A 27,083-nucleotide genomic window follows, 5' to 3' on the forward strand; every position below is an offset into this window, starting at 1 on the left:
CTAAGAACTAACAAGGAAAGTACTTGACTGATATAAGGGGATCATCATCAAAGCACAGCTTACATACAGCAAACTAGAAGAAAAATTTCAAATATCAAATTCAAAGAAAATGCCAGGCAACCCTAGACTCTGCCAATATCGTATACTTAATCAAAGGACAAGGCATAAAAAGGTGATATTACAAAAAAGTAGGGGCAATCTTCGACTACCCTCGCTTGCTTGAGCTGAGGATTATCTCATTATCTCTTCATTAATAAATGAAACTCTTTGGTCACATTCAATAAATTAATAATGTTATGTAGTTCTATATTGTGAGCCAGATTCCCATATCTAGAATCTGAAGATGAAGACCCTCAATATAAACAATTTAAACCTAGAAGTCTAAGAAAAAAGAATATACTGTATACACAAGTTGATATGCTAACATTTGAATTTGAAACCATAAAAACAAGATCATCCACACTTGTTAGGCCTGAAACAAAGTTGGAAATCATAGACGAAACCAAGGAACATTTTACAATCTTGCTTTTCTGAACTATAATCAATTTAGGCAGAATTCTTGGCAATACCAAAGATAAAAAGATTATCAACAATCCCTGTCCTAAAAAAGTAAATATACTCTAAAGCCACTGGATCTACAAGAATATACCAGTGCAACTGACAAATAACTTTTAGATTGAATAGGATCTCTTGGAAAGAATCATAATGAGAATCTGCAAGATCAGTTGACAAACTAATGTTACCTCTGACAAGGAGTCTTCTTTGTTTGAAATTACAGAGAAAATGTGTAAGTTCCCAAGATAAGATTTCTATGACCTCTTTCTACAAGCAAAACACTGCTTCCAGAATGTTTTACATGATTTATAGGATTTCATCCTTCCCAAGTTAGACCAGTGTTTTAAGGTAAGAAAAATTCTTTGTAGCACTAGCACTGAAACATAGGTAACTGACTTTCCTGACATGGATCCCAAGATCCTTAAAAGGATGTAGACAAGATCCTAACCATGAGGTGAATTAGTCAAGGCAAGTTTTTAAGCTCAGGATTAGCTGGAGTTGATTGTGAAATACTTCTTTGATTCATATTTGGAAATACCCAGAGCAGGATTATTCACAAGAATTCATCTACACAACAGAAGGTTAAAGTTTCAGCTTATCCATAAGAAGTTATGGGGCTGAAAAATTAAGAACCCACAAAAGCCTGTCTAACTATATCCTGACAGTTCCTTAATCAGATATCTCAACTCATTATGGTTCATATTAGAATAGTAAAAGATCAATTCGGTGAGGATGACAAGCATCCAAATAAGTTTTAAGAAAAGCATTCAGATACAAATGAAATTCACTTACATTTCTGGTTTCATTTGTCCTGAAATCTTGGCCAATACCAAGGAAATATAGGATAAGGCAAAAAAATGATTCTATAGATGACTTAGCACTCCCTTCAAAAGGAGAAGACGAAGAATTCTGCAAAGATCTGTTGAGCTAAAATTTGAAAATATCATACCATCCATTTTTGGGAAGTACAAACATTTGAGAAGGATCCAGCGTACAACTTATTTCCTTCACAATCTCTCTCTCCAAATATACCAAAATGATGGGATCAGGAAGGATTGATATATTCTGGCTAATTCTGAGAAATTTCAGTAGAAAATTAGAAATGAAAATCAGAAAATTCTAGTTTTAATCCCACTGAACAAAGCAGTGTTTCAGGCAAGCTGCCCAAAACCTTTAAAACAAAACTAACTTGGAGATGATTTGGGATTAAATTTCAAGAAAGAACACCAGTAGAAATATATCAGCTAAAATCATCAGAAATCTAAATCAGAAGAAATCTTTAGGATGCCATTAGCATGCTGGTTAATATCAAGAGAGCTTGTTAAATAAAGACAAGGTTATATCTAAGAAGGTTTAAGGGGTTTGTCTGAATCAAACTGAAGTACATGGGACCTGCTTAGTCCCCTCATTTGATAATGCAAGAGACAGTTTTGGAAAAGGCAGAGAAAAATTTCTCCCAGATGGACGTGAAATAATAAGTAACAAAGCAAAATCAAAAGTACTTGCCATAATGTATCTTACGTGGAGGGAGGCAAGATTATAGGAAACATGATAACCACTTCTAGATCTTAAGTGGCTGTAACACTTCCTTCATTATAGTCTATCCTATATAACTAGGAGCCATAAACAAAAATTGAGAAAGAGACACTAAAGATAAGAAAAAAGTCCAAGAGGATAATAGACTGTTTACTGATAATAACATGACAGTTGATACTAGAACAAACCAGATACTGAAGAAAAGAATAAAAAATGGATGAATTAAAATGTCTATGATGTGACTAAACTCAAGACATGGAACACCATGAGTGCAAAAATGAACAACCTCTACATGCAAATAGCAATACTGAAAAATACAAATTATTAAGTAGTTATGAATAGCTGATTACACATAAACACAAGATAAAAAAGTAGATTTATTAACAGATATCTGTGACACAAGAATGAAAAAATAGGCAATGAATAGGGTTGAGGGCTGCATATAGGATGTCTGTGAGTGTTATATCAAAAATGATGATTTAAGAAAGCAATACAATTGATGAAATGTGAGTAAACTCTTGATATGGATCAAATTATAAATGAAGCTCTGAAAGTAGCAGTTAAGGAGGGCAAACAGATGCTCTTAAGCAATATATGAGAGCCAGGAGAGAATGTAAAGTTGATGCAGTGACTGTGCTGTTGTTTACCGAAAATATGTAAAGTACACAACAAAAAATATGTAAAGTATTAACAGTAAATAAAGAGGTAATGTGTACATCTATACAATGAAGAAAGGTTATGCAGTGAAAGATGAACGAGGATGATTCATGGATAGTAAAGTTTAGTAAATCTGACCCTCAAAAGATGTAAAAGAATACAAGGTAGAGGGGAAAATGAAAAAAAATGGGAACTGAGGAGGAGAGGGAAGAATGGAGTGAAAGATACTTGGAGATACAGAGACCTGAAAATGCATGCAGGTGGGAGTGAGGCATGTATGGGATACAGTAAATTGAAGTGATGTGGTACACAAGGAACAAAGCACAACTGTAGTGATCAGGGGTAACATGAAAAGGTTTGCAGGGCCTGGCTGTGGACAGTTCTAGTTTCATTGTCATAAACATGACAGTCAGAAAGCGCAGGTTAGTGAATGGAACTAATCATCATTTCTGGCACGCCATTGTTACTGAGAAAAATAATTAAACAACAGACTAATAGATCCTTTCTAGGCTGTTTGTGATAGTAGAAGAGATCAGAAACTCAGACAGTAGGGTAAGAGGAGAAAAGCTAAATACGATTCAACAAGAATTACCATTAAATTTTGTGCATAGCTCTGGAGGTGCAAATGATATCAGTAGTAGAACTCAAGTAAGGAATCTATCATTCTTAAGACATATTTGCATCACTTTCAACTTTCTGAGTTGGTAAATCATTCCGTCTGCTGATATTTTATTGATAAAGTCCTATGTAACCTCATTACTTGAATGAAATAAGACAAATGTGACCTTTCATAGCTGTTTAAACTGTAATTATTGGAGCCTTCGGTAATTCTAAATACCTGTATTCAATCGACTCTTAACTCTCTTTTTTAAGCTCAGTGAAATTAAGTAAATACAGTTCGATATGAGGATTTTTTTCTTTGACTGAGAATCATCTTGGGTGTTATCCAATACAATCTCTTCATTCTGTCTACATCTTTATTCAAACTGGGTGACCAAAAGTGAACACAATATTCAAGATGGTGATACTTCTGGAAACTGTAAAGAGTAAGGATTATTTTTTTTAGACTTAAATTCAAAGTGCTACCTATGAATCCAAGAATTTTGTTTACCTTTATGACAGCTTCCATTGCTTGGTTTTAGGTCATCAGAGGTTATTACACTGAAGGCTTTACCTTCATATACCTTCAACAGCTTGATAGAATTTATCGTGCAGCTCACCTTCTTAATCTTGGTATAGATATGAAAAATTTCTGCACTTATCAATTATCAAAATTAATCTATCACATGTTACATCAAACTATTTTGAGACAACCATTTATCACCGCCCTTTGTTTACAGCCACTTAACCAATTTTCTAACCAGTACAGTACAATCCTATCTATATCATCTATAGGCTGGTGATCTTTGATGTAGTTCTCTAATGAATGTTTCTTGAAAAATCTGAATAGATGAAAGAAATTACCTTACTTTTCATCATAAACATTTATCGCATAAAAATGTATCAAGCAGATTTCGTTCATGACGTGATGAACCTCTAAATGATTTACGATCTTATCTTGAGGGATGGTTTCGAAAAGCTTATCTTCTGGCCCTAACACTACCTAGCTAATATGGGAAATGCTTATCAAGGATGTAAAAAAAAAAAAAAAAAAAAAAAAAAAAAAAAAGCTGGATGGACAGGAAAGTTAAAAGCATTGTTAAAGAAGAAATCTAGAGTTGCTGGCACTTTGAAAGGAATACTCAGGAAAATATATGAGAAATGTAAGTATTATAAAGAAAATATTAAGAAGGGAATGGTTAACAAAACTGAAGATGATGTACTGAACTGAGAAGGACAAGTGAAAGAATTGATGCATGTAGATTGACTAAAAATGGTTTTAGTCGAGGCAAATGTCAGCCTGCAATGAAGGTGGAAGGATGAAGGAAAGGATCACATGCAGGAGCTAAGTACTTCAGTACAGAAATCTCTTTAGATATATAAGGATTGGGATTGTAAAAAAAAATTAGCCTCAGCTATATTTGAAAAAGTTTGTAGGATTTTGAGTGATTTCAAATTCAACAGTATGGAAAACAATATTTGCTAGTTTCTACACTGAGATTATCTTTCAAAAACTAGCAAAGGTGGAGTGAAAAGGATGGGAACTGTATATACTTTTTTTCAACCTCATCATGATTATATTATATTCATAACTTGAGATTTCAAACATTCTATGTTGCACACTGTTAGGCCCCACATAATCGAGGTTAACCTAAACTATCAGTCATAAAAGGAAGGTCACTTTGCATAGTTTCATAAGAGTGCTTCAATTTGTTTAAAAAGATATATACATTTAATGAAGATTTTGCAAAAATCCTCTGTGACTGTAGAAATATTTCTGTATAAACAATAATGGGTAAGTGTAAAAAGTATCACATCATATAAAGAGCGTTTCATATTACAAGCCCTAAGGATTTTTAGTACGTGTGCTACGTGAAACAAATTAATGTTCTTGCAGTTCTCCAGGCAATATTAAAAGTTTTCTCTATTTTCTACTGATAAAGGCTATAAATATAAGAATAATTCATAACAATGTATGTGATTCTATTAAAAATACTGTACTATAATTAAGTACAAGAGAATGAGGGTATAGTCTAAACTTAAATTAAGGAATTATACAAGCTACCCATAATAAAGATATCAAGATGCTGAAAATTCTTAAATGGTAACAATCACAATAAAATAAAAAAATAGATATAACTATTATGTAGGTGTATGATCAGTCATGACTGAAATTTACTTTCTTTAAAAGAAGAATATGGATATGAAGAGTTTTAGCAAGATGACACCAAACAGAAACTAGCATGGTTGAGATGTTAGAAAAAATAGAGTCTTAAAGAAATTTTATGCTAGAATTTGTTAAAGAAAGCTATGAAATTATGTAGCCTCTCCAAGTTTAAGAAGTATTTGTATCCTTTTTACACTTTTTTCTTACTTTATCAATGCTAAACAGAAATTCTAAAGAAATTCACATTTTATGAGATATGATTATGGCATTAAATTTCTTAATGAAACAAAAAGATCACTCATCAGATTTCACACTAAACAGTCCAAAATCATTACTGTCTTACTCAAGGGTATCGGCAATATGAATTACATCCACTGATGTCCAGATACAATAATGTTAGTAATATTAATATTAGCAGGGAAGTGTTTACATTGTGTGGTACTGTACTAGTTAAGCATTATATGCATTACGTAAGAATAAGACGTATACATTGTTAGTTATATCTTTCATCATGCATATTTCTATCATATAGTTGTGTAATGCTATCCATTTAAGTTAGAATTATAAGCACTTTTCATAAAAACAATCTTTAAGAAAGCATTGGTGTTATGAAGCATCCTTCATGACAGTGTAGGTGTCCTAGGTATCGTCTGTGAGGGATGAAAGAGAAGGCTAGAAGAACAAGAGGAAGGTGTTAAATATCCTTCTTGCACTCGTCCTTAGCCAGATCCTTGTATGAAGTGGACTTGCGTATTCCAAAGGTTGGCTCACCGATGGAGGAGTAGTAGGCTAGACAGAGCAGACACATCAATGCCCGTATGCCTACAATAATGGCCAGCTGACTCTCAAACAGCCCTTCACCTTCTTTCTGTTGGTAAAAGTGCATAATTTATTATTGTTATTACATTTAATCTCTAAAGACATGACTTTTAAATGTTATATCACAGAAGTTGATTACAGATATGCACAAACTCTAAATATGAATTACTGCTGCCTCTTGCATGCTGAAGACAATGAAATGAAGTCTTGTATAATTCATATCCATTGAACTGTAAGGTAAATATGTTAATGTAGCTCATGTCAAAAGTACAAATTTCATAAAATAAGGTGGATCATAATATCAACCTGTATTCAACTATGTGTGTAAAAATGTTCTATAGGTACTGGCATTTCAGATTTTCTTGCCTTAATGAATATGATTGGAAAAACAAATATTGCATCCTTGCTTTGTAGGTATGAGAAGATTATAAATCTTAGGAAAATTGAATATTCATGCAATCAAAACTAGAGAATGAAACATAAAATTGAGGCATTTCCTATAAGAGTAAAGCACTGTTTTCCCCGAATTTCCACCCATTGTGTAGAATATATGCATCCACCCAGGTACTTTCTTCAATGATTTAACAAATATCTTTGTCCTCCGATTTATCAAAATAGTTTACACGTTCCACTACTTTTTGTTCAAACATATAATTACCTATATCTTTTGTCACATTTCACTCAGGCATCTTCTGTCTTAACCAGATTCTCAAGACTACAGAAAATCCCTCTTATAAGAGTACGTAGAGTCTCCTTCAATGATTCCTTTGATTCATAAACGAATTACTCTTTTCATTAGGTCTCTATACATATTGTTATAATAATTAGGTAGTGTTTTGCAGGCAGCCACTGAGCAGGGAGGTATATTACCAGTACTACCCACCTAGGTATCTGAATGGCTAGTGACAGCTGCATAGTTAGCTAGCACATCAGTGCTAAGTTGCACTTTTTTGACTCAAGTAGCTGTCTTTTCTTTCTGCCTAACTCACAGGTGGAATGCTGACATTCTGTGTACAAACATACAATCTTTCCTTGTCACACATAACACTTGTCAACACTTGACTCACACAACCTGACTTCGTAACTATAGATTTTCCTGTGGTGAGTGCTATGTGCTAGCCCTGCCTTTTGGCAACATGGAAGGAGCAATAAGTAGAAACATTATGTGGGAGCTTTGGTATATAATAAGGTAGAAGTAGTAGGTAGGAACATTAGGTGGAAGCATTAAGCATTTAGTAGTTCGGAACATTAGGCAGACGCATTGAGTATAAGTAGTTGGTAGGAACATTGGGTAAGGGCTTCCCTCAGGAGTCCCTTCTGTCTTTATAAGGCTTCTCCAGCACTTAGGAAGGGCTCCCACATCTACCAGTTGCAATCACAGGTCAAGACATGTTGTGATGTGTGTGTGTGTGTGTCTAGGTACAGTGAGTGCAAGCAATTGAGAACTAAGTGCTTGGTGTCATTCTTATGTTAGTTGTGGGATCAGCAAAAAGGGTCTTAGAATATGCTGAAATGGTATTTGTAGTGTTGCAATGATGGGTGATGTCCAAAGCATAAACAAGAGAGTGTAACTTGTGTTTATGTTAGGGTGCCAGTTTTTTCAGTGCCTATCACATTATTGCAGTGTGTATGTTTCTTGTAAGAATTATATTCATATGTGGAGGGGTGGGTGGGGACTCTGTGAGTAGGGTTACTGACATATGAGACAGAGGTAAGCTTTTCCTTTCTACTTGAGGGTTGATGGCTAGTTAAGGAATGGTTTGGATGGGTGGGGTCTAATGCTGTTCAAAAGAACAGAGCTGAGCATGTTGAAATGGATCGCATTAGCAAGATCTTTGTTTCACTGTGTGGGTGATTGTTCTGAGTGCTCTGTTCTGTGTAGTTGGCTACTTTGGTTGCTGAGCTGCCAATGGTTGTTCAGCATGCTCTGTTCTATTTGGTTTGCTACTTGAGAGGGTCACTGACCAAGGGAAGAGGCATATTTTTGGATGGGGTGGCTAAAATGTCTGCATGGGATGCTAAGTGTATTTTTTCCTTCCACATCTACCACTTAAACCATCATACAAAACATGGTAGACAGCACCAATGTCATTGGGTCTAATTTACTACAATGACTAGAGATACATATCAACCCAATTGTCAGGGTAAATTATCCAAGAGGAATCCAGCTAAATTTATGGAAAAATGCCAGGTGAAGTTTAATAGATAGAAATGGCTAATAAGGTACAGATTAAAAGAAAATATAGAAGAGGAAAGAGAAATTACCAAAGAATATCCAAGTTATGACAAAAGACTTTGAGAGACAAAAAACGAGAGGCAAGAGAATGTACTACAGTGGTAAGAAAGATGGTATTAGATGCTATGAAACTTCTTTACAGGCCACACTTTCATAGTCATCATGCGTCTGTACAGATAAAAATACCATTACTGTACAGGTATTCCACAAACCAATCAAGAGTATTCCAAAAACCAGCCATGAGAATAAAGGATACCTTTGAAAGGTTTGCTTACAGTTTTACCTTCAGTCCAAAGATGATGGATGTAAAGTTGGATGTAATGCTCATGATGATCCAAAACAAACCTCTGTATTTTTGTAAATGAATATCCAAATGGTTAGAAACATTATTTCAAGTATTTGATGAAGTTTACTATAGAATGATTGTACTACTCTGAAGACCATTAGATTTGGAAACGAAATAAAGTGGCATGCTAACAATGTCTAGGGTATCATGTATATTTCCTTGATACATATGAAGATAAAAAAATGTTATCGTAAAGGAAATACATACAGTAGTGGTATGTCAGCAATCTATCCTCAGTATTCATATATATATATATATATATATATATATATATATGTATATATATATGATGTAGATATAAAGCATCATATGGAATGAAATATGTACCGCACGAAGTATAATGATAGCTTATCATTCTCATTACACAACATTCTTGCCATTTTGCATGCGACAAATTGCACCATAACAGGTAATGTACATAAATTCAAACTTATTGCTAGCACAATTAATTTGAAGTTTACCACAAGTCCTTTAAATAAGTTTACTAAACTCCTTATTCCAATCGCAAGTTCATTATTGAAACACCCTCAATTCCAACTTCTCCAATTAACTTTTCTAAGATAAAATGAAGCCTCATTACTCACACTGAGCAAAATATGACTATCTTCTACCCATTATGATGTGTAACAGGCACTCGCCCAAAAATTAATCTGCTAATGCCATCATTTCCTTATCATTCCCAATCAATCATCTTTTACCCCTACCTTCCATCCCCATCCATTTTGAGCTGTCTCCATATATCTTTCAAGATTAAAAAGCTTTAACATCTACAACTTTTATTTTATACCACTATCAACCAGAAACTCCACTATCCCCTCATACCATTAATCAACTGCGACATTTCTCCATTGTCCCAGCATTCACCCAAACACCTTTGACAAAGTCCCTCCTTACCTGATGCGTGAGAGCGGAGGCAGTTGCGACACAGATGGAAAGTATGCAGTAGGTGAGCATGGACAGCAGCATAGTTCGGGCGTAGTGTTTATCTGATGTCCCCAGCAGTGACCAGACAAACACACACAAGCCTATTGACAAGCAGGACAGTAGTTACGCACTTACGCTAAGGAGTAGAGACCTGGTATAATCGTAGACTTAGAATATGGAAGAGTTAAAGACGTAGCTACAAGTATGAGGTTAAGGTCACGAACGTACAATTTAAGTCATGAGATATATGAGGAAATACAGACACAGATGTACAAACTATTATTATTATTATACAATCATTGTTATAAACATACTTTTATGATTCTTTTTTATCATTGTTATAACCATACTTTTTTGTTCTTGTTCATAATTGTTATAACCATACTTTTATTATTCTTTTTCATGTTACTATAACCATAATTTCAATATTTTTCATATCTTAACTTTCCCGCGTGAAGTAGCGCCAGGAACAGAAGGGCATAATTTTCTCCACTCCCTTGTTCTAAAGGAAAATGCACTAAAACCAGAACTTCTTAACGACAGCCATGCCCCACGGAACTTTCTGTGGTCTCCCCTAACCATTTCATATATCCTGGTTCAGCATACTGACACCTCTTTGCCATCTGTGTTCCTCATCGCCCCAATTCGGTTTATCCCGTAACACAACACCCTCCCGCTTGTTCTGGCAACGAAACCTTAAAAACCCTTACAGCATCTTTAAGTCCATCCTTCTATCTCGTCCTCGGTCCCCCGTTCTCCTCGACCCCTCCATTTTAGACACATACCAACTTATTCGACCTCTCGATGCCTCATCCTCTCCATACATCGGAAACATCTCAGTATACCCTCATCTGTACTTTTATAACTATCACATCTCCCTTTTTCCTTTGCAGCCCATTTCACACCACTATGTGTCCTCAATAATTTCATTTGCAACACATCCACCCTCATTTTTTTAAATCTATGACCCACACCTCGCATCCCATCCATACAACATAGTAAAAAATATCAATCTTTAACCTCACAGACAATGACCTCTCTTCCTAAACACTCTGCAATGCACCTAGGCACTTTCGCTGATGTCTATATACAAGAACAAGTTGTTTACAAAAAAAAATCAATATAAACAATTTTCCCAACGTACAGCCGAAAATAGAATCAGGGGCCCCGGCATTTGAAGGCTGAGTCCCTGGGACAACTGATAAGCTAAAAGCTATCCATCATAAGACACTGGTGCAGCAATAGGTCCCTAATGCCCACATTCCGCTCCTAACCCCCCTCCTGAAATCTTGGAGCAGGACCCACCTGCTAATGCGGCTCCAGCGACGCGCACTGCAGCAGTGGCTTCTTCAGGAACAGATGGTAAGATACCCAGGCGAGAGGCCAAGCCTGGCATGAGAAGCAGCAGCACCGCTTCTAATGAGACACCCACACCCATTAGTACGTGCGCCGTCCAGAAACCCCGAGGTAGCTTCACGTACAAGTGCTCGTTGTGGCCAAGCACCTGAGAAATCTGACGTATACATAGTACATTTAGCAAGTCATTATTAAACCATTTAAAACAAAAAATATCATCAACTGGAAAACAATGACAATTGACTATCCACTGTAGACAAGGGGCAGGATGCACATAACATCAAAATTCATTATAAAGAAAACATATCGTAAATCTAATAAGTTCTTACTTCTAAACGTCATACAAATATTATATAAACATATGAACTAGAATTATAAACAAACAAACAAGACGGGATTCTGTGCTTCCAATTAAATATTGTAGAAATATATAATCATACTTATGAACTACTGTATCTTTTAAGCATTCCATTACTGTACTTTTGTACTCCCAATACAAAATGTTCTACTACTTTTGCAATCACATGTTGACGTAGATTCTGTATAGGTTCCTTACCTAAAGATTAAAAGCCCTAGACCTAGAAGAAAAACAAACTTGTCCAGTGGTAATCTGAAAGTTACACTGTCGAACGTGGAGGCCTGACCAGCAGGGAAGTACTGCTACACGGTGATCCACAGACTGGTATATACGGGGTGAAAAAGGACATCCCCCATAAGTTGGTCCCAACAAACCGGACATTACCTCAACTATTGATCCAATTTCAATCATCTATATTTGCACCATGTAACGAGATCTGACTCACGAACATTGCTGACAAGTGGTCACAAGTTAAACTTGATGGTTGCTTTCCAAACAAAGTGTACCTATATTAGAGAAATGATCTTACATGAAAGCGAAGGAACTCATCTAAATAAAAAGGAACTAAATCTAAATTGCTAATCCTAGTGGTGATCAATTTATGATTTATTATCAGTTATAATCAAAATGTTTACGATGCTCCCAATGTGGAAACACTTGTAGATGTGTTTAAGATTAATTTTTCTGGTTTCCTCCCACAGCTGGTCAACGCTTTAAACTGCTTACTTCTATAATACTCCGATATTTCTGAAGATTAATCTTAAAGCAATTTTTTTTTACCTAAATTGCTGCTATCCATATAAACTGCTATTGAGATCATCAAATCAATTATCACACGTGGAGAAAAGACCTCTTTCAGGAGAAAAAGAGCAAGAATAAAATTTGTAGTAGATTTCGCCCTACTGTTTGAAGCACATCAGTTAGCAACACAAAGAATACACTGCAAGATAAGCATAATATAAGTAAGGCCAGCATCTTGGCCAAAACAGGCTACTGCCACCTGTGCCCTTAAAAATGTCAAGAACTAAGGTCAGTCAATCCAGCTGATGACTTAACACTGGAAAGGATGATAAACCTATTCAAAAGAGTGGGAAATTATTGACATTATTTACTAGGAAAAACGCAACAATGCCAAATAAGACTCAAGAAGCGCTTGAGCAGCTGTCTGAAACTAGTGTGAAATACGAACATCACAAGACTATTAGCGCATAAGAAAACTTGTCTATCACAAATCACCATATAATGTCTTACAAGTAACGAAAAATGAGAAATCATAACACGATGCTAAATTACTAATACAAATAATGAACATATGATAATCAAACTTTTCAAAGAAATAAACGTTCACACGCTGTTATCCATCATGTGGTGGAAAATGAATAAAACTTCGACAAATCACTAGTAAAAGCGAATCATGAAGGAAATATAGTAAAAAGTGAGAAGTAGACTCAATAGTACAGGCCATTCTTAACGTGGTTTATAACACGTCTTAAGTTAACATTTCAATCTCTTGTGACCATATTAGATTTAATGGTTAGTGTTTCATAAGTAGTGGTGAGAGGGTGGCTCTACCATTAAAGCGAACAAGGTGGCCGCCTAGTGCCGGTACCCGAGAGCCCACTTGTATGATTTATTTATTCATAAGCCATACATTTTGCTTCTATTCATATCGTGTCATCACATGATAAACAGCTGACCTTATCTAGTGTAATATATTATGATTCTTTAAGACTGATACCCTCTCTGTTTGTACTACCATAACTACATCAACAATGATGATCCACATATTTCCGTATTCAAATTCTTATACGTGGCCCACTCGAGAATCCTGCCTTTGGGCCCCAAGTGGATTCCCTGAACTGCCACTGAGAGTTAAGAGTCAGGGCAGTTTTAAGGGGAACTAAAATTCAGTTCGTCAATCACTGATAGACCTGGGGCCCTATACATCACACTTTCACGCCCAGCTCCTATGTTCGCGATGGGTTTACCAAACTTCAAACTGAGGCACCAAGCTACTACCCAAACGGAAGCCCTTCTCTCTACATCACCCGTTGGCGAAATTGATAACTTTCAGGCCTCTCGAGGTCATTAATGATTATCACGACATTAATACAGCCACAGTGTTAGGTTGTTCCCTCGAATCTAAAGCACCCGGACACTTCCTTCCCCATCCGCATCTATTTTTCAACAAATCTTTTTCGAAGGGCCTCCAATCTAATTAATTTCATCATAATCATTACCATTATAATCGCGAGGGGAGCAGGGTGTCGGTGTCTGGACGAGGTGAGTGATGGGCGGGCGAGCTTTTATATAAAACTAGTCTGGTGGTGGTGGGTGGTTGTGATCCCTTATTTCACGGCACACGGAGCACGCCGCCACTCCGCCGCGAGAAGATAATGGGTTATGTTATAGTAGGAGCACGTCACAACCCCAGCAGGAGGCTGGATTATACAAGAGAAAGGCGGTATTTGAATCTATTGTTGAACACTAAATCTCCTGACATACATCCTACGTTGGTTCTTTCACATTAACTTGGATGTACAAAACAAAGATACGGAATGGATTAATAAACTAAGCGAAATAACTAGGAATAAACGTGTCAGTGAGGCAGCACACAACATGGAGCGGCCATATACAGCCTAGTCCATCGATGGTAGTGTCCGATACACTTACTCAATTTCCTGAACAAATATTTGTTCCATCGGAAAATGAATTTACCAGAGTGCTAACCTTTAACACCAACTAGAAAACAGGGATTAAAGAAATAGAGAAAATTACAGGGAAGGTGGAGAGGAGCAGAGATACTGAGAAGAAGGGCGGGACTAAGCTATCGGCAGGTTATGCGTCAGCAACATCAAAAGAAGATACTATACACTGGAACCGAGACATATGTCTTCCCATTGGCCAACCGTGGACCGTGCCAGGGACGGCCAGATGACAATTATGAACAAGTGTAAGTAAGGGCCATTAGTTCAAGTGCCGTGACGGAACACCTGAAAATTGTTAGTTAAACCAATATTAGACTGTGAGGGAGAGGTAGCTGGCTGAATTTAATGGCTGCTTCAGGAATATCATCACTGAAATAACGTTAAATACAAGCCATTGCGTCTGACGTAAGTATGATCCAGTGTGTGCAAGATACACGTAATGTGTAAGACGCAATCTCTGACGTAATACACTTTCCGCGTAATGCACTCTGCAGGTAGGGTCCACTCTCTCTCTGGGTACGGTTCATACACTTTTTCTTCCTAAGTACTCCGTCCCGCTGACGGCTTCCACATTCTAACCACTTGGATCTGATGCTGTTACCTGATTCTCAACCACCTGCAGACCGACTGTGGCACTGGGGAACTTCACGACCCGCTGCTTCAACCAAGTTGAGACAACGACCTGCCCCTTTGCGTCCGCCTCCCTCACCACCTCCCCTCCTCAAACCTACATTTTAGTGGTAGTAACCTCTTCATTCTCACCCGAACCCTACCAGCTTACTAATCTCGCTAGGTCCACGACCTTGGCTATCTAGAGCTTCATCTGACATTAACTACATGGTAGACGTACATAAAAGGGAGGACTTCATTTCACGTTACAAAAGGATGAACTTACGACAGGACACCACCTGTGGCACCCACCTGTTCCTCCTCCACCTAGGAACCATCGCCTAATTTTCTTTGGGTCTATTACCGCCTATACTAACATCAAAAACTTCCTTCACGTTTGCCATCAACTCTCTACACACCTAGAAGACGGCGGAAAAAAACCCTGAGCACAAGAGTTATGACCCTTGGGTAATGCTAGCATAATTTTTAACCTTAAAGGTCAAGCCGTCGTACCCAAGCGTCGTAATATCGTGATCAAGGGTAGTACCAACGTGTTTAAGGGTTCGCACAGTCGTGCTTAATGGATGCATCGTCATGCTGAAAGGGTTGAATATACGAGAGGTTCTTTTAAAACGAGCACAGCAGTATGATGATGATGGTTGCCGTCACGTTATTTTTTTTTCCGCACGGTGTCGAGCTTGCTGTGGATCTCCTGGTGTGAGCCTCACTCCTCCTCAGGTGGAGATTGCCACCTGGTGAGCATTAAGCTAACTTCACAAGACAACAACTGGGGAAGTAGGCCTTCGTTTGGTCACATACTTTTTCTGGCATTCTTCAAACATTTCTCATTCGCTAAACAGACCAAGAAAGAAACACAAACGCATCAGGGATTTTAGTCAGTCTCCCCAAGAGGGAGCAAATACAGGTAACTCCCCAATCTTATTTCAATTTGGAGCACGATCTGCGGGGATCCTCGCCAATCACGGAGGTAATGCCCGGACCCAAGCAGGAGTAGGGGGGACCCAGGAGACACAAGTCGTAACTAACTCCGCCATGGTGTCTCTTCTTACCTTTAGTTAAATAAGGTTTTCGGCGGTCCAGACGCGGTCCTGCTGCACAGAATCCCTTCCAGCTAACACTTGTGTGTGTGGCCGCTCTAACAACCAGCCCTCAAGAGCCTGCAACTTGAGTCTACCGCCCCGCAATCATGGCAACTCAGACTGAATCTTTTCTACTTACCCTCCTATCCCTTGACTAACCTCTTACCCCTATCCCTTCTATCCTTTCCCCTCCTCCATCCCCTCTAGCGTCTCAGTACCCTGCGAACTATCCCGACCCAATCTTTCGTCACCCTCCATCGCGCACACTCGCACCATCCTGGTGGTTCCCTCCACAGTCTGTATGACACTCCTCCATCAAGCCATCGCGTCACCTTTCCGGGAACCGTGCTACTCCTCCCGACACCAGCTGAGGTCTGCTTCCATTCGCTTAATTAAATTCCTCTTCTCTCCTCCCGTGACCCGGCACTGGTACGCAGAACACCCCGATCGCTGCACAAACCCTTAAATATTTTTCTCCCCAGTTTGATCCACTCGAACGTATATGAAAGGATCGCCTCCACACACACACCAGTCTCCGGTACTCGAAAACACTCCACTTCTACCGTCCTTCAGGCCAGCTCTGGCCCCATCACTTGATCCGGGACCCTCCACTCTAGTCCCTTACGCCCACAAACCTCAAGGCTTTCTCGTTCACAAGCAGGTATGTGGACTGAGAGGAGAACGGCATTTCCCTAGCCTTCTCAACCGTATATATATATATATATATATATATATATATATATATATATATATATATATATATATATATATAATGATAATAATAATTCATGGAAAAGCTTAAGCTCAAGATAATCCAACAACACTCGAACTCTGGCGTCAAAGCTAGGCTTAACCTGCTCCTGTTAAAGGCATTGTAAACGCTATCTCTATTTGAATAATATACTTTCAGACAGCTATGTATATACTTAGCAAAGGATAAGGTTAGTATAAGTATTTCAAAAATTTGTACAATAATGTAAATCAAAATTAAATTGTAATTACTTATACTGGAAAGTATCACACGATTTTCTGACAGAAAATCAAACACGATGTTTACATAAGGTAACATTAAACATTTCATTTCTTTGATCTTATACCTCTGTATGCTTACTCAGATTTATCTAAAACTGAATAAGACTAGAAGTATTAAACAAAATTGAATTTTGCTACAGGTTAATCCAAACGTATCTTTTTTCCGGAAATTATCTAGTGCTCGAAATCATACATCTACAGTGAACCTAACCTGAGTAGTTTAACCTATACTTGTTTCAAGCTGTGAACCTAACTTAACCACAAAGGAAAAAAAAATGCTATACAGAAACTAAAAAATGACATCAAGTGAGGCTGGCGGTGATACAAACCATCTTTGAACTGACATTCCCCTAAATCCATGATACCTAACATACGACATCGGAAGGCAACGTCAGTGGCTTACTCAACCTGTGATCTATAAAGGCGTCTCCAGGCAATGTTAAGAGTGACGTACACTATGAATGAGCGATGCATGAGAATTCTCCCAGGAAACTTAGCGCGTGGTGACATACATACCTTGGACCTGTGGACGTCGCCATTATCTGTCTCGCCCACCCCGAGGATCTTGCGGGTCTTGAGGCGGGAGTGGAGGTCCCCCGACGAGTGTTTCCTGCAGAGGAAGCAACAGCGTTATACAGTAAACTCTCGCAACAGAAACACAAATGATGTCATATAGTCTGACAGAGTAATTAGTTATAAGTATATATATATATATATATATATATATATATATATATATATATATATATATATATATATATATAAAACCCCAGGACTAACTACTATTACTTTTATCCGGGATCTTTCAAAAGCTTCCTGCACACCAAGGCTGCACTACTTCCAGGAGCATGGAAGTGTCGACTCTTTTGTGTGTGTGTGTGTGTGTGTGTGTGTGAAGCAGAACAGCTGTCTAGACACTAGTAATAGATACCATGCATTATTCACGATATAGTAAGAGAGGTAAGAGCATTCGGCACCACATAAAGAACGCCTTCAAGAAATTGGCGTCTCTGGAGCGGAATCCCTCCCCGCGCGCGCGCCCGGGTTCTCTGTTGTTGACGCCGCGTGGGTTCCCAGATCTTCTGAAGTCTGTGGATCATTTCTGAGACACTCACACGGCTCAGTGGCTTCCTTCTCACAGATCTTTTATGTACACGTGGAAAATACGCGGAGAGTTCTCTTTAAAATCTGTGTTGAAAGGTTCAATGGAATATAATATATTCCAATTACTTTTATATATATGGTTGCGAGGCGTGGGCTATGGATAGAGTTGTGCGCAGGAGGATGGATGTGCTGGAAATGAGATGTTTGAGGACAATGTGTGGTGTGAGGTGGTTTGATCGAGTAAGTAACGTAAGGGTAAGAGAGATGTGTGGAAATAAAAAGAGCGTGGTTGAGAGAGCAGAAGAGATTGTTTTAAAATGGTTTGGGCACATGGAGAGAATGAGTGAGGAAAGATTGACCAAGAGGATATATGTGTCGGAGGTGGAGGGAACGAGGAGAAGAGGGAGACCAAATTGGAGGTGGAAAGATGGAGTGAAAAAGATTTTGTGTGATCGGGGCCTGAACATGCAGGAGGGTGAAAGGAGGGCAAGGAATAGAGTGAACTGGAGCGATGTGGTATACAGGGGTTGACGTGCTGTCAGTGGATTGAATCAAGGCATGTGAAGCGTCCGGGGTAAACCATGGAAAGCTGTGTAGGTATGTATATTTGTGTGTGTGGACGTGTGTATGTACATGTGTATGGGGGGAGTTGGGCCATTTCTTTCGTCTGTTTCCTTGCGCTACCTCGCAATACGCGGGAGACAGCGACAAAGTATAAAAAAAAAAAAAAAAAAAAAAAAAAAAAAAAAAAAAATATATATATATATATATATATATATATATATATATATATAATACATATATATATATATATATATATATATATAATTCATTTTATATTTATTATACCTACTCGCTGATTCCCACGTCAGTGATGTAGCGCCAGGAAACAATTTAAACTAGTCCAAGATTTCTCTATAAAAAAAAATCAGGCTGTTCTTTCGAGGACTTTCCAAAGATGGCCAGCGTTCGCCTCTCGGTTCCCTTAACCATCAACCCTTAATCAGTGTCATGGCGGCCGATATTGGTTGCCAAAGTACCATGTAACGACTCTTATTGTGACCGTCTTCTCTCCTCCACTTTTATGAACACTTCGCAGACTTCGGGACAGAGCGAAATTACAGCTTACCTCACCGATCGAGTACAGCACTGCTCTGAAGTCACTTGTTCCACAGAGATAAGATTTTATGAGTTGAAAAAAAAGAGATGCCTGTGATATGTATATATATATATATATATATATATATATATATATATATATATATATATATATATATATATATATATATATATTAGCTTGCCTATATTATAGTTTTGTTTTTTTTGTTTTGTTTTTTTAAGGAGTGCTTCATTCTCGGTGCACTACGCTCTCTGGCTTGAAGACTTAGTAAAGTGTGTTGGTCATGTTCCCGGCGCGTTTGTCGGGTACATTGCGAGGCTTCACACTAGGCACACCGTCACACTAGACACACTATCACACCAGCATGATCACACTAGCCAGACTATAACTCTATGTACGCCATCTCATTAGACACATATCACACCAGCATGATCACACTAGACACACTAGCAACATCGATAACACCCACTACACTAGCAAGACTATCACACTAGCCGCACACCACAGCAGCAACACCTTCACACTAGCCACACACCACATCAGCAACACCATTACACTAGCCACACACCACATCAGCAACACCATCACACTAGCCACACACCACAGCAGCAACACCATCACACTAGCCACACACCACAGGAGCAACACCATCACACTAGCCGCACACCATAGCAGCAACACCATCACACTAGCCGCACACCACAGCAGCAACACCATCACACTAACCGCACCACTATACCAACACCATAAAACCGACCATACCATCACACTATTCTATTCGTCACTGTCCCTAACCAAGGGAAGGTCATACCCCTAGTGTCATTATATCCTTTAGGGTACTGAGGTTCTCCTGGGGGGGCCATGAAACATACCCTCTCAAGTGCCACCACAACCTGGAAGTGTCAGGGGAAACAAACATCCACTGAAGAAATAAACCGGCTTGGGCTGAGGGGCCCCAAGACGCTCCCAGGGGAAGTGTAAACAGTTCAACAGATGGTGTCGCACGCCCAGCGGCGCAGCGCCTGTAGCAACTGCTGGCCCTCGCCGCTGGCGGTCCACTGCAATTACACCGGGTCTTTCTGAGAGAGAGAGAGAGAGAGAGAGAGAGAGAGAGAGAGAGAGAGAGAGAGAGAGAGAGAGAGAGAGAGAGAGATTGCAAGATGTCCTCTTAACCCGAGTTTTTTCTTATCATTCAAAAAAAAAAATTAAAAGTTCCCCTTGGATTTCTCGTAGGATTAAGGGGCGGTAGTCCTCTGGGGAAGGGGGGGATTTCTGGTCCTGGTTTGGTATACATCGCGATCGATCCTTCGTCGACACTTGACACACAGGATGTTGGGTCACTTCGCGTGGGCCTCGGTGGCCGCGAGAGGCTCGACTTGCTTCTCAAGTCCGCCAGAGACTTAATACAAAAGGTACCCTTACAACCTCCTGTGTACGGAGGCGGGAAGCCTGGATCATGCGCGTAAAAGACTGACTCTTTTCCCTCCTTCCAAGCAATTTTGGACGTAGAGAAAAAAAAAAAAGGCTCAGGGAGGCAGTTAATGGAGAGGCAAAATGAGAAAAAGAAGTTGGGTATGGCGTGTTCTCAGAGAGCAAGAGGAGTGTGTAGAGGTGAGGTGGTTTGGAAGAACGTACGGCGTGGCAGCGAGTGGTATGGAGGGATGGACACACTTTGAGTGGGTGGGAGAAGACAAGTCAGGCCATCAGCTGCAGCTGGGCCACCGAGTCTCGTGACGCGAAGAGGCACAATCAGACTCGTTGTGACGGTCGTGTTGTGGGTACGTTATGGTTAAACGAGGCCAGTGTTGTGAATCACAAGAGGTCTGATGGAGAGGAAGTGGATGGGAAACTTATGTAATTCAACTGAATACCATCAAATCCATCAAATCTTTACTCCCATCAAGTTAATCTTCTTTTTTTCTAAATGTGAGTGCAAGCGATCTCGTATCGTAGAGTGGATGGTTAGACTACAAAACCGTGTTAGGCTACAAGATTACCATGGAACGAGAGGCCACAGTGGAGAGGGGCGTTCGTGGATCGTGGTCAGACCAGCCAGCGAGGTGTGGAACCTTGGAGTCGGGTCACGGTGCCGTTGGTTTAAGTCGGGAGGGTAGTGTGAGCGCTGCCACCAGACGTGAGAGGTTACAGCCACAGGAGATACAAGAGTGTAGCAACTGATGCTGAATGTTCTTTCTTTGCGTATGTGTTTACAGGAGGGAATGAAATGGGATGCAATTATGAGGGGGGGGGCAGGGAACTTCATTGAAAATAGAGACATACCTGTGTTTGAGTAAGGAAATGAATGTAATGTCATGATAGGATAAGACTGAAGAAGAAGAAGCAGTTAGACAAACATGAGGCACAGCCAATAATGACGAAGGTTGAGAACTTGAAAAAGAGAACAGAGCAGACGAATATATGGCAGGAATGAAGTGAGAAGAAAGCTGTGTACACAGGCAGACAGATGGTTCGTGAGGATCTGGTACGAAAGCAGATTCGTCAGTCCACTAAAAATAGAGGCGGCGCTGCTGCGTTGGAGCGTCCATAGGACGAGGAGGAATAAGATGGTCTGAGATGTAGGAGAGAAGGTTGAACACTGTCATGAGCCACAGGGAGTGTGCTAGAGAGAGAGAGAGGAAAGGATACTCAAGGGACACAGAGTGCTAGCTGAGCTGGAGTCACTGGGTTCACACTACGTTTAACATGGTGAGCAGATCATAGGTGTGTAGGGGAGGTGGTAGCGAGCGTTTCAGCCCGACGGGTGTAAAATTGTTAAGGTGATAGAAAAAAAAAATTGTGAAGTGTGGCCCAGGGACCTGAAGAACTAGAAGAACCTAGAAGAGAGGATGTGGTTTCGGTGCATTACAAGTGACAGCTAGAAAATGGATGTGGGGGAGGGAGGCCTTTTCTACGTCCGTTCCAGGTTTTCCCTCGCTGACAAGAAAAACGGCGAATAAGAATGAAAGGAAAAGAAAGATGTGGAGTGAGGTGGGCGATGTCGTCCACACGCGCTGTCACACCAGCGTGCAGTGATGGTATACGGGATGACAGGGGTGGGCGCGTGTAAACACCTCTAACTCTTTATAAAGGTAAAGGAGTTATGGAAGACTATAGGAGTTACAGTGAGGACCGGTCCTTCTTGGTGTTAGACGCAAGACTGACACCAGAACTGTCAGTGGAAAACTAGACTGATGATAACGTTAAACATGAGGTGTTATGGACGGCAATGAGTGTGAGAATCAGACGTTTATTGAAACAGCTGAGGGAATTCTGGAGAAGGAGAGAAGGAGATACAGCTTAAGGGATGTGTTTGTGTACCATGGCGGTCGGTGGTGTGTGTATCTTGGGAAGGGAAAGGATAAGAGAGGAGAGAAGGGCAAGTGTGAGGACAAGGCGGGGAAAGAGTCTGGGGTTGAAGATACGTAGAAAAAGGCTCGTGTCTTACGTCGTCCTGGGAGGTCAGCGTCAACATGAGGAGAGCTGTGGCAGCGTACATGAGAAGAAGAGGCACATTAGAAAGGATGGTACTGCACGTAGATGATGCGTGTGTGACACTGGAATAACAGCAGAACACTCTACAGGGATGTGGAGACGCCATGTGTGTGTGAGGTTCTGAGAGGAGGTGCCTAGTGTAGTACGGTTGAATGGCGAGAGAGGCTGGATAGGGTCATTGACTTTCACTTAGTTGGGGAACGAGTTCGCTGGAAATACAGCGGCGGAGAGAACACTGCGAGGAACGGATGGCTGGAGCTCTGAGGAAACTCCTGGATGGTGGTAAAGAACGGCGAGGTGGCGGTGTGGAGGAGCTAGAGAGCGAGGGTGGTTCGGAGGAGGAGGAGGAGGAGGAGGAGGAGGAGGAGGTTGTATGTATAGGCTGTTGAAGGAAGATTTCCTAATGATGGTGACACGGAGTGAGAGGGAGGGACGGGGGTAGAAATGGGAGTATTTTCCCCACTGGGTGAGTGAGGTCGTGAGAGGTAGCCACTTGTCTAGGTGGCGGAAGTATATAAGCAGCGTCGACGGCCCTCACTCTAAGCTCTCATTACTACCTGCTGGTGCTAGTAACATGACGTGATGGTGGCTGGCTGGGTCAGGTGTAGTAGCCTGCGTCTCTGGTTCTTACACACACACACACACACACACACACACTGAGAGTCATTCAGTCAAAGTCTACCTCACTCTCCCCACCTCTCATTATTTCCTCTCTCCCCTTTTCATCTCTCTCTCTCTCTCTCTCTCTCTCTCTCTCTCTCTCTCTCTCTCTCTCTCTCCCCTTCTCCTCTAAAACTGTCTACCAATATCCGTTAGTCTAAGTCTTTGCTCTCTCTCTCTCTCTCTCTCTCTCTCTCTCTCTCTCTCTCTCTCTCTCTCTCTCTCTCTCTCTCTCTCAGACACTTTTTAGTCCCACCACATTCCCTGAGCAAGGACATCCAACTCCCATCTTCTCTCCGACGCCACAATTTCAAATTTCCATCACCATCTTCCTCTACTGCAGAAGCCTCCCTCCTCTCCCTGCCTCGTGTGGCAGCACACACGCCCCTCCTCCTCCTCCTCCACCCCTCACAGGCAGATACGTCAAGGGAGTTCTGTGATCACCTACAAGCGACCCCTTGGGCCCAGGGGGTGTTAATACTCTCCAACATTCAGCAGGGACAAAGTTTTTCGATTTCCTAATTTCTCTTTCATCGACGCCGTGTCAAAAAAAAATATAAAATATCCCTCGTCCCTTTCCTTTATGGCCTTCGCTACAGGGGAAGAAGGTATAGGTTTCGAACCTATATATACTCTCTCCTCTATCGTGTGGCCCCTTCTCTGTCCACGGCTTCCTCTCCTACTGCCCCCTCTTTCTGCCGGGATTCTATTCTACTTTGTCTTCCCTCCCCTACTGTCCATCTATCACTACCCTCCTCTCTCTCTCTCTCTCTCTCTCTCTCTCTCTCTCTCTCTCTCTCTCTCTCTCTCTCTCTCTCTCTCTCTCTCTCTCTCTCTCTCCCTGTATATTTCCCCCTGCCCTCCCACTTCCTCTCTCTCTCTCTCTTTCACCCTAATTCCGTCTCCTGTTCATATTCTCCCCACAGAGCTATATCCCAAGCTCCCCCCCCTCTCTCTCTCTCTCCCTCCCTTTCCTGCCATGCACCCTCATTTATCTCCCCTGCCCTTCGTTCGCACAAGCCCAGCTAATACCGACCCCCTCCGCACCTGTCTCTCTCTCCCTCGGCCATCCTCACGCCAAACCTTCAGTAGAACGGTGACGACTCTTCAGGAGTAAGATGGTCCTGTCAGTGGCACCAGCAGGAATTTCGGCTACTCTCTTGCCAGGATCGGCCGGGTCTCCTCCTCCCTCACGTCAGGGACGGTGAGGTCTCCTCTCACACGTTAGGGACGGCGAGGTCTCTTCCCTCATGTCAAGGTCGGTGAGGTCGTCCTCTCACACGTCAGGGACGGCGAGGTCTCCTCCCTCATGTCAAGGTCGGTGAGGTCTCCTCTCACACGTCAGGGACGGCGAGGTCTCCTCCCTCATGTCAAGGTCGGTGAGATCTCCTCTCACATGTTAGGGACGGCAAGGTCTCCTCCTCCATGTCTGGGAGCGGGAGGTCTCCTTCCTCACTTTTCATCATGCTGTCTCTGCTCACGTTCCTCACCTTCTGCATCTCCTGATCCTAATATCATTTGTTTATCTTCCCCGTGTCATCGCCTAATGTGCTTCTCTCGATTCATTCTTCGTCTTCCTCCTCGACTCTCGAACTTTACTATATAATTTTTCTCTTCGATGTTCTATGTCGCTCCTTTCTCACCACCCCCACCCCCGACCTCCTTCATCGACTGCTGCAGGTTTTACTTCTCAAACGTAGTAATCCCTTCTGATCTATAACTCCTGACGGCGTCCTCAACTTCTAAGGCAGTTTTACGCCCAGCGATACCCAGTTTCAAGTCTTGTTAATAAGCCTCTTCTCCCAACTGCCTAATCGTGGCTATATATAATAAAGTTAGTACATCCCAGTTATAACATATATATATATATATATATATATATATATATTTCCATTCCCCCTAAAACGTCCCCGAACTAAATCTTTTAATTAAATCTTCGCATCCATTAAATCCTATTCCAAACTTTTTAAATTTTCTCAGTTCGTCAAAATCCAAATTTAGCCTCAACTTCTCGAGCTCAAGGGGAAAGGATGGCCAAGCCCTCCAGCTCCCTGACACACTAGTCCTACGACTCCCTGACACCCTAGTTCTACAACTCCCTGACACCCTAGTCCTACAACTCCCTGACACCCTAGTCCTACAACTCCCTGACACCCTAGTTCTACAACTCCCTGACACCCTAGTTCTACAACTCCTTGACACCCTAGTTCTACAACTCCCTGACACCCTACTCCTACAACTCCCTGACACCCTAGTCCTACAACTCCCTGACACCCTAGTTCTACAGCTCCCTGACACCCTAGTTCTACAGCTCCCTGACACCCTAGTTCTACTAGTGGGTATGGCTTAGGGCCAAGTATGGATGACCGATAGATAACTGTACGCAGATGACTGGATAAAGGCAGTGTGGATTAGTGACAAAAGTTTGTATCTAAGACTGGATTAGTGTGACACGACGAGGTATGGATAAAGGGGGACAGGTGTGGACATTTAACACAGGGTTATAAAGAATGTGGTGCCTGAGATATTGTATAATTATAGGTACGTCAACAACGAAGTATATCACAAGTGTTGTAAGCAGGAGGACGAGTATGGTCGAGTGTGACAAGTGTTCAAATCTTCCGAGGTGACCAGTCCTTAAAAGTTTATAATAACGGGAGAGACCAAACGACAATGTCGTGTCTTTACACCGTGTTAGTTATGAGACTGGTGAGGTGGTGAGAGACTGGTGAGGTGGTGAGAGACTGGTGAGGTGGTGAGAGACTGGGGAGGTGGTAAGAGACTGGTGAGGTGGTGAGAGACAGGTGAGGTGGTGAGAGACTGGTGAGGTGGTGAGAGACAGGTGAGGAGGTGAGAGAGTGGTGAGGTAGTGAGAGACTGGTGAGGTAGTGAGAGACTGGTGAGGTGGTGAGAGACTGGTGAGGTGGTGAGAGACTGGTGAGGTGGTGAGAGACAGGTGAGGAGGTGAGGGACTGGTGAGGTGGTGAGAGACAGGCGAGGAGGTGAGAGACTGGTGAGGTGGTGAGAGACAGGTGAGGTGGTGAGAGACAGGTGAGGTGGTGAGAGACTGGGGAGTTGGTAAGAGACTGGTGAGGTGGTGAGAGACAGGTGAGGTGGTGAGAGACTGGGGAGGTGGTAAGAGACAGGTGAGGAGGTGAGAGAGTGGTGAGGTGGTGAGAGACAGGTGAGGTGGTGAGAGACTGGTAAGGTGGTAAGAGACAGGTGAGGAGGTGAGAGAGTGGTGAGGTAGTGAGAGACTGGTGAGGTGGTGAGAGACAGGTGAGGTGGTGAGAGACTGGTAAGGTGGTGAGAGACAGGTGAGGAGGTGAGAGAGTGGTGAGGTAGTGAGAGACTGGTGAGGTGGTGAGAGACTGGTGAGGTGGCGAGAGACTGAACACCACAGCAACATCTCGAGGATATGGCGACATTATTGAGGCAGCAAATATTCCTTTATCAATTCCTTGAGATGATGCTGACTTGTCTACTCAAGCAACTCAGTTCTAATACGTTTCACATGATTGTTGGAGCTTCAGCTGGAAACACATACACAACACACACACACACGTGTATATATATATATATATATATATATATATATATATATATATATATATATATATATAATCTTCACTCCACATTTTTCGTTGTTTCTCATTAAACCAAACTATATAAAGAGAGAAAAGAATAAATTAATCTTGATGAAG

General features: G+C 41.1%; 1 protein-coding gene across 2 annotated transcripts in view; it reads right to left on the reverse strand.

Annotated features, from left to right (window-relative positions):
• The window catches only part of LOC139764565 (tumor protein p53-inducible protein 11-like), a 449,602-nt gene that overhangs the window by 17,756 nt on the left and 404,763 nt on the right, over positions 1 to 27,083 (reverse strand). For both annotated transcript variants that reach the window (XM_071691348.1, XM_071691349.1), the window contains 4 exons: positions 17,520 to 17,613; positions 11,146 to 11,353; positions 9,811 to 9,941; positions 6,287 to 6,383 (listed from right to left, as the gene is read on the reverse strand). In XM_071691348.1, the coding sequence (XP_071547449.1) occupies positions 6,287 to 6,383; positions 9,811 to 9,941; positions 11,146 to 11,353; positions 17,520 to 17,613 (530 nt within the window). The remainder of the gene's footprint in view (positions 1 to 6,286; positions 6,384 to 9,810; positions 9,942 to 11,145; positions 11,354 to 17,519; positions 17,614 to 27,083) is intronic.

The sequence above is a fragment of the Panulirus ornatus genome, chromosome 50 (assembly GCF_036320965.1).
Source record: "Panulirus ornatus isolate Po-2019 chromosome 50, ASM3632096v1, whole genome shotgun sequence".
Lineage (NCBI taxonomy): Eukaryota > Metazoa > Arthropoda > Malacostraca > Decapoda > Palinuridae > Panulirus > Panulirus ornatus.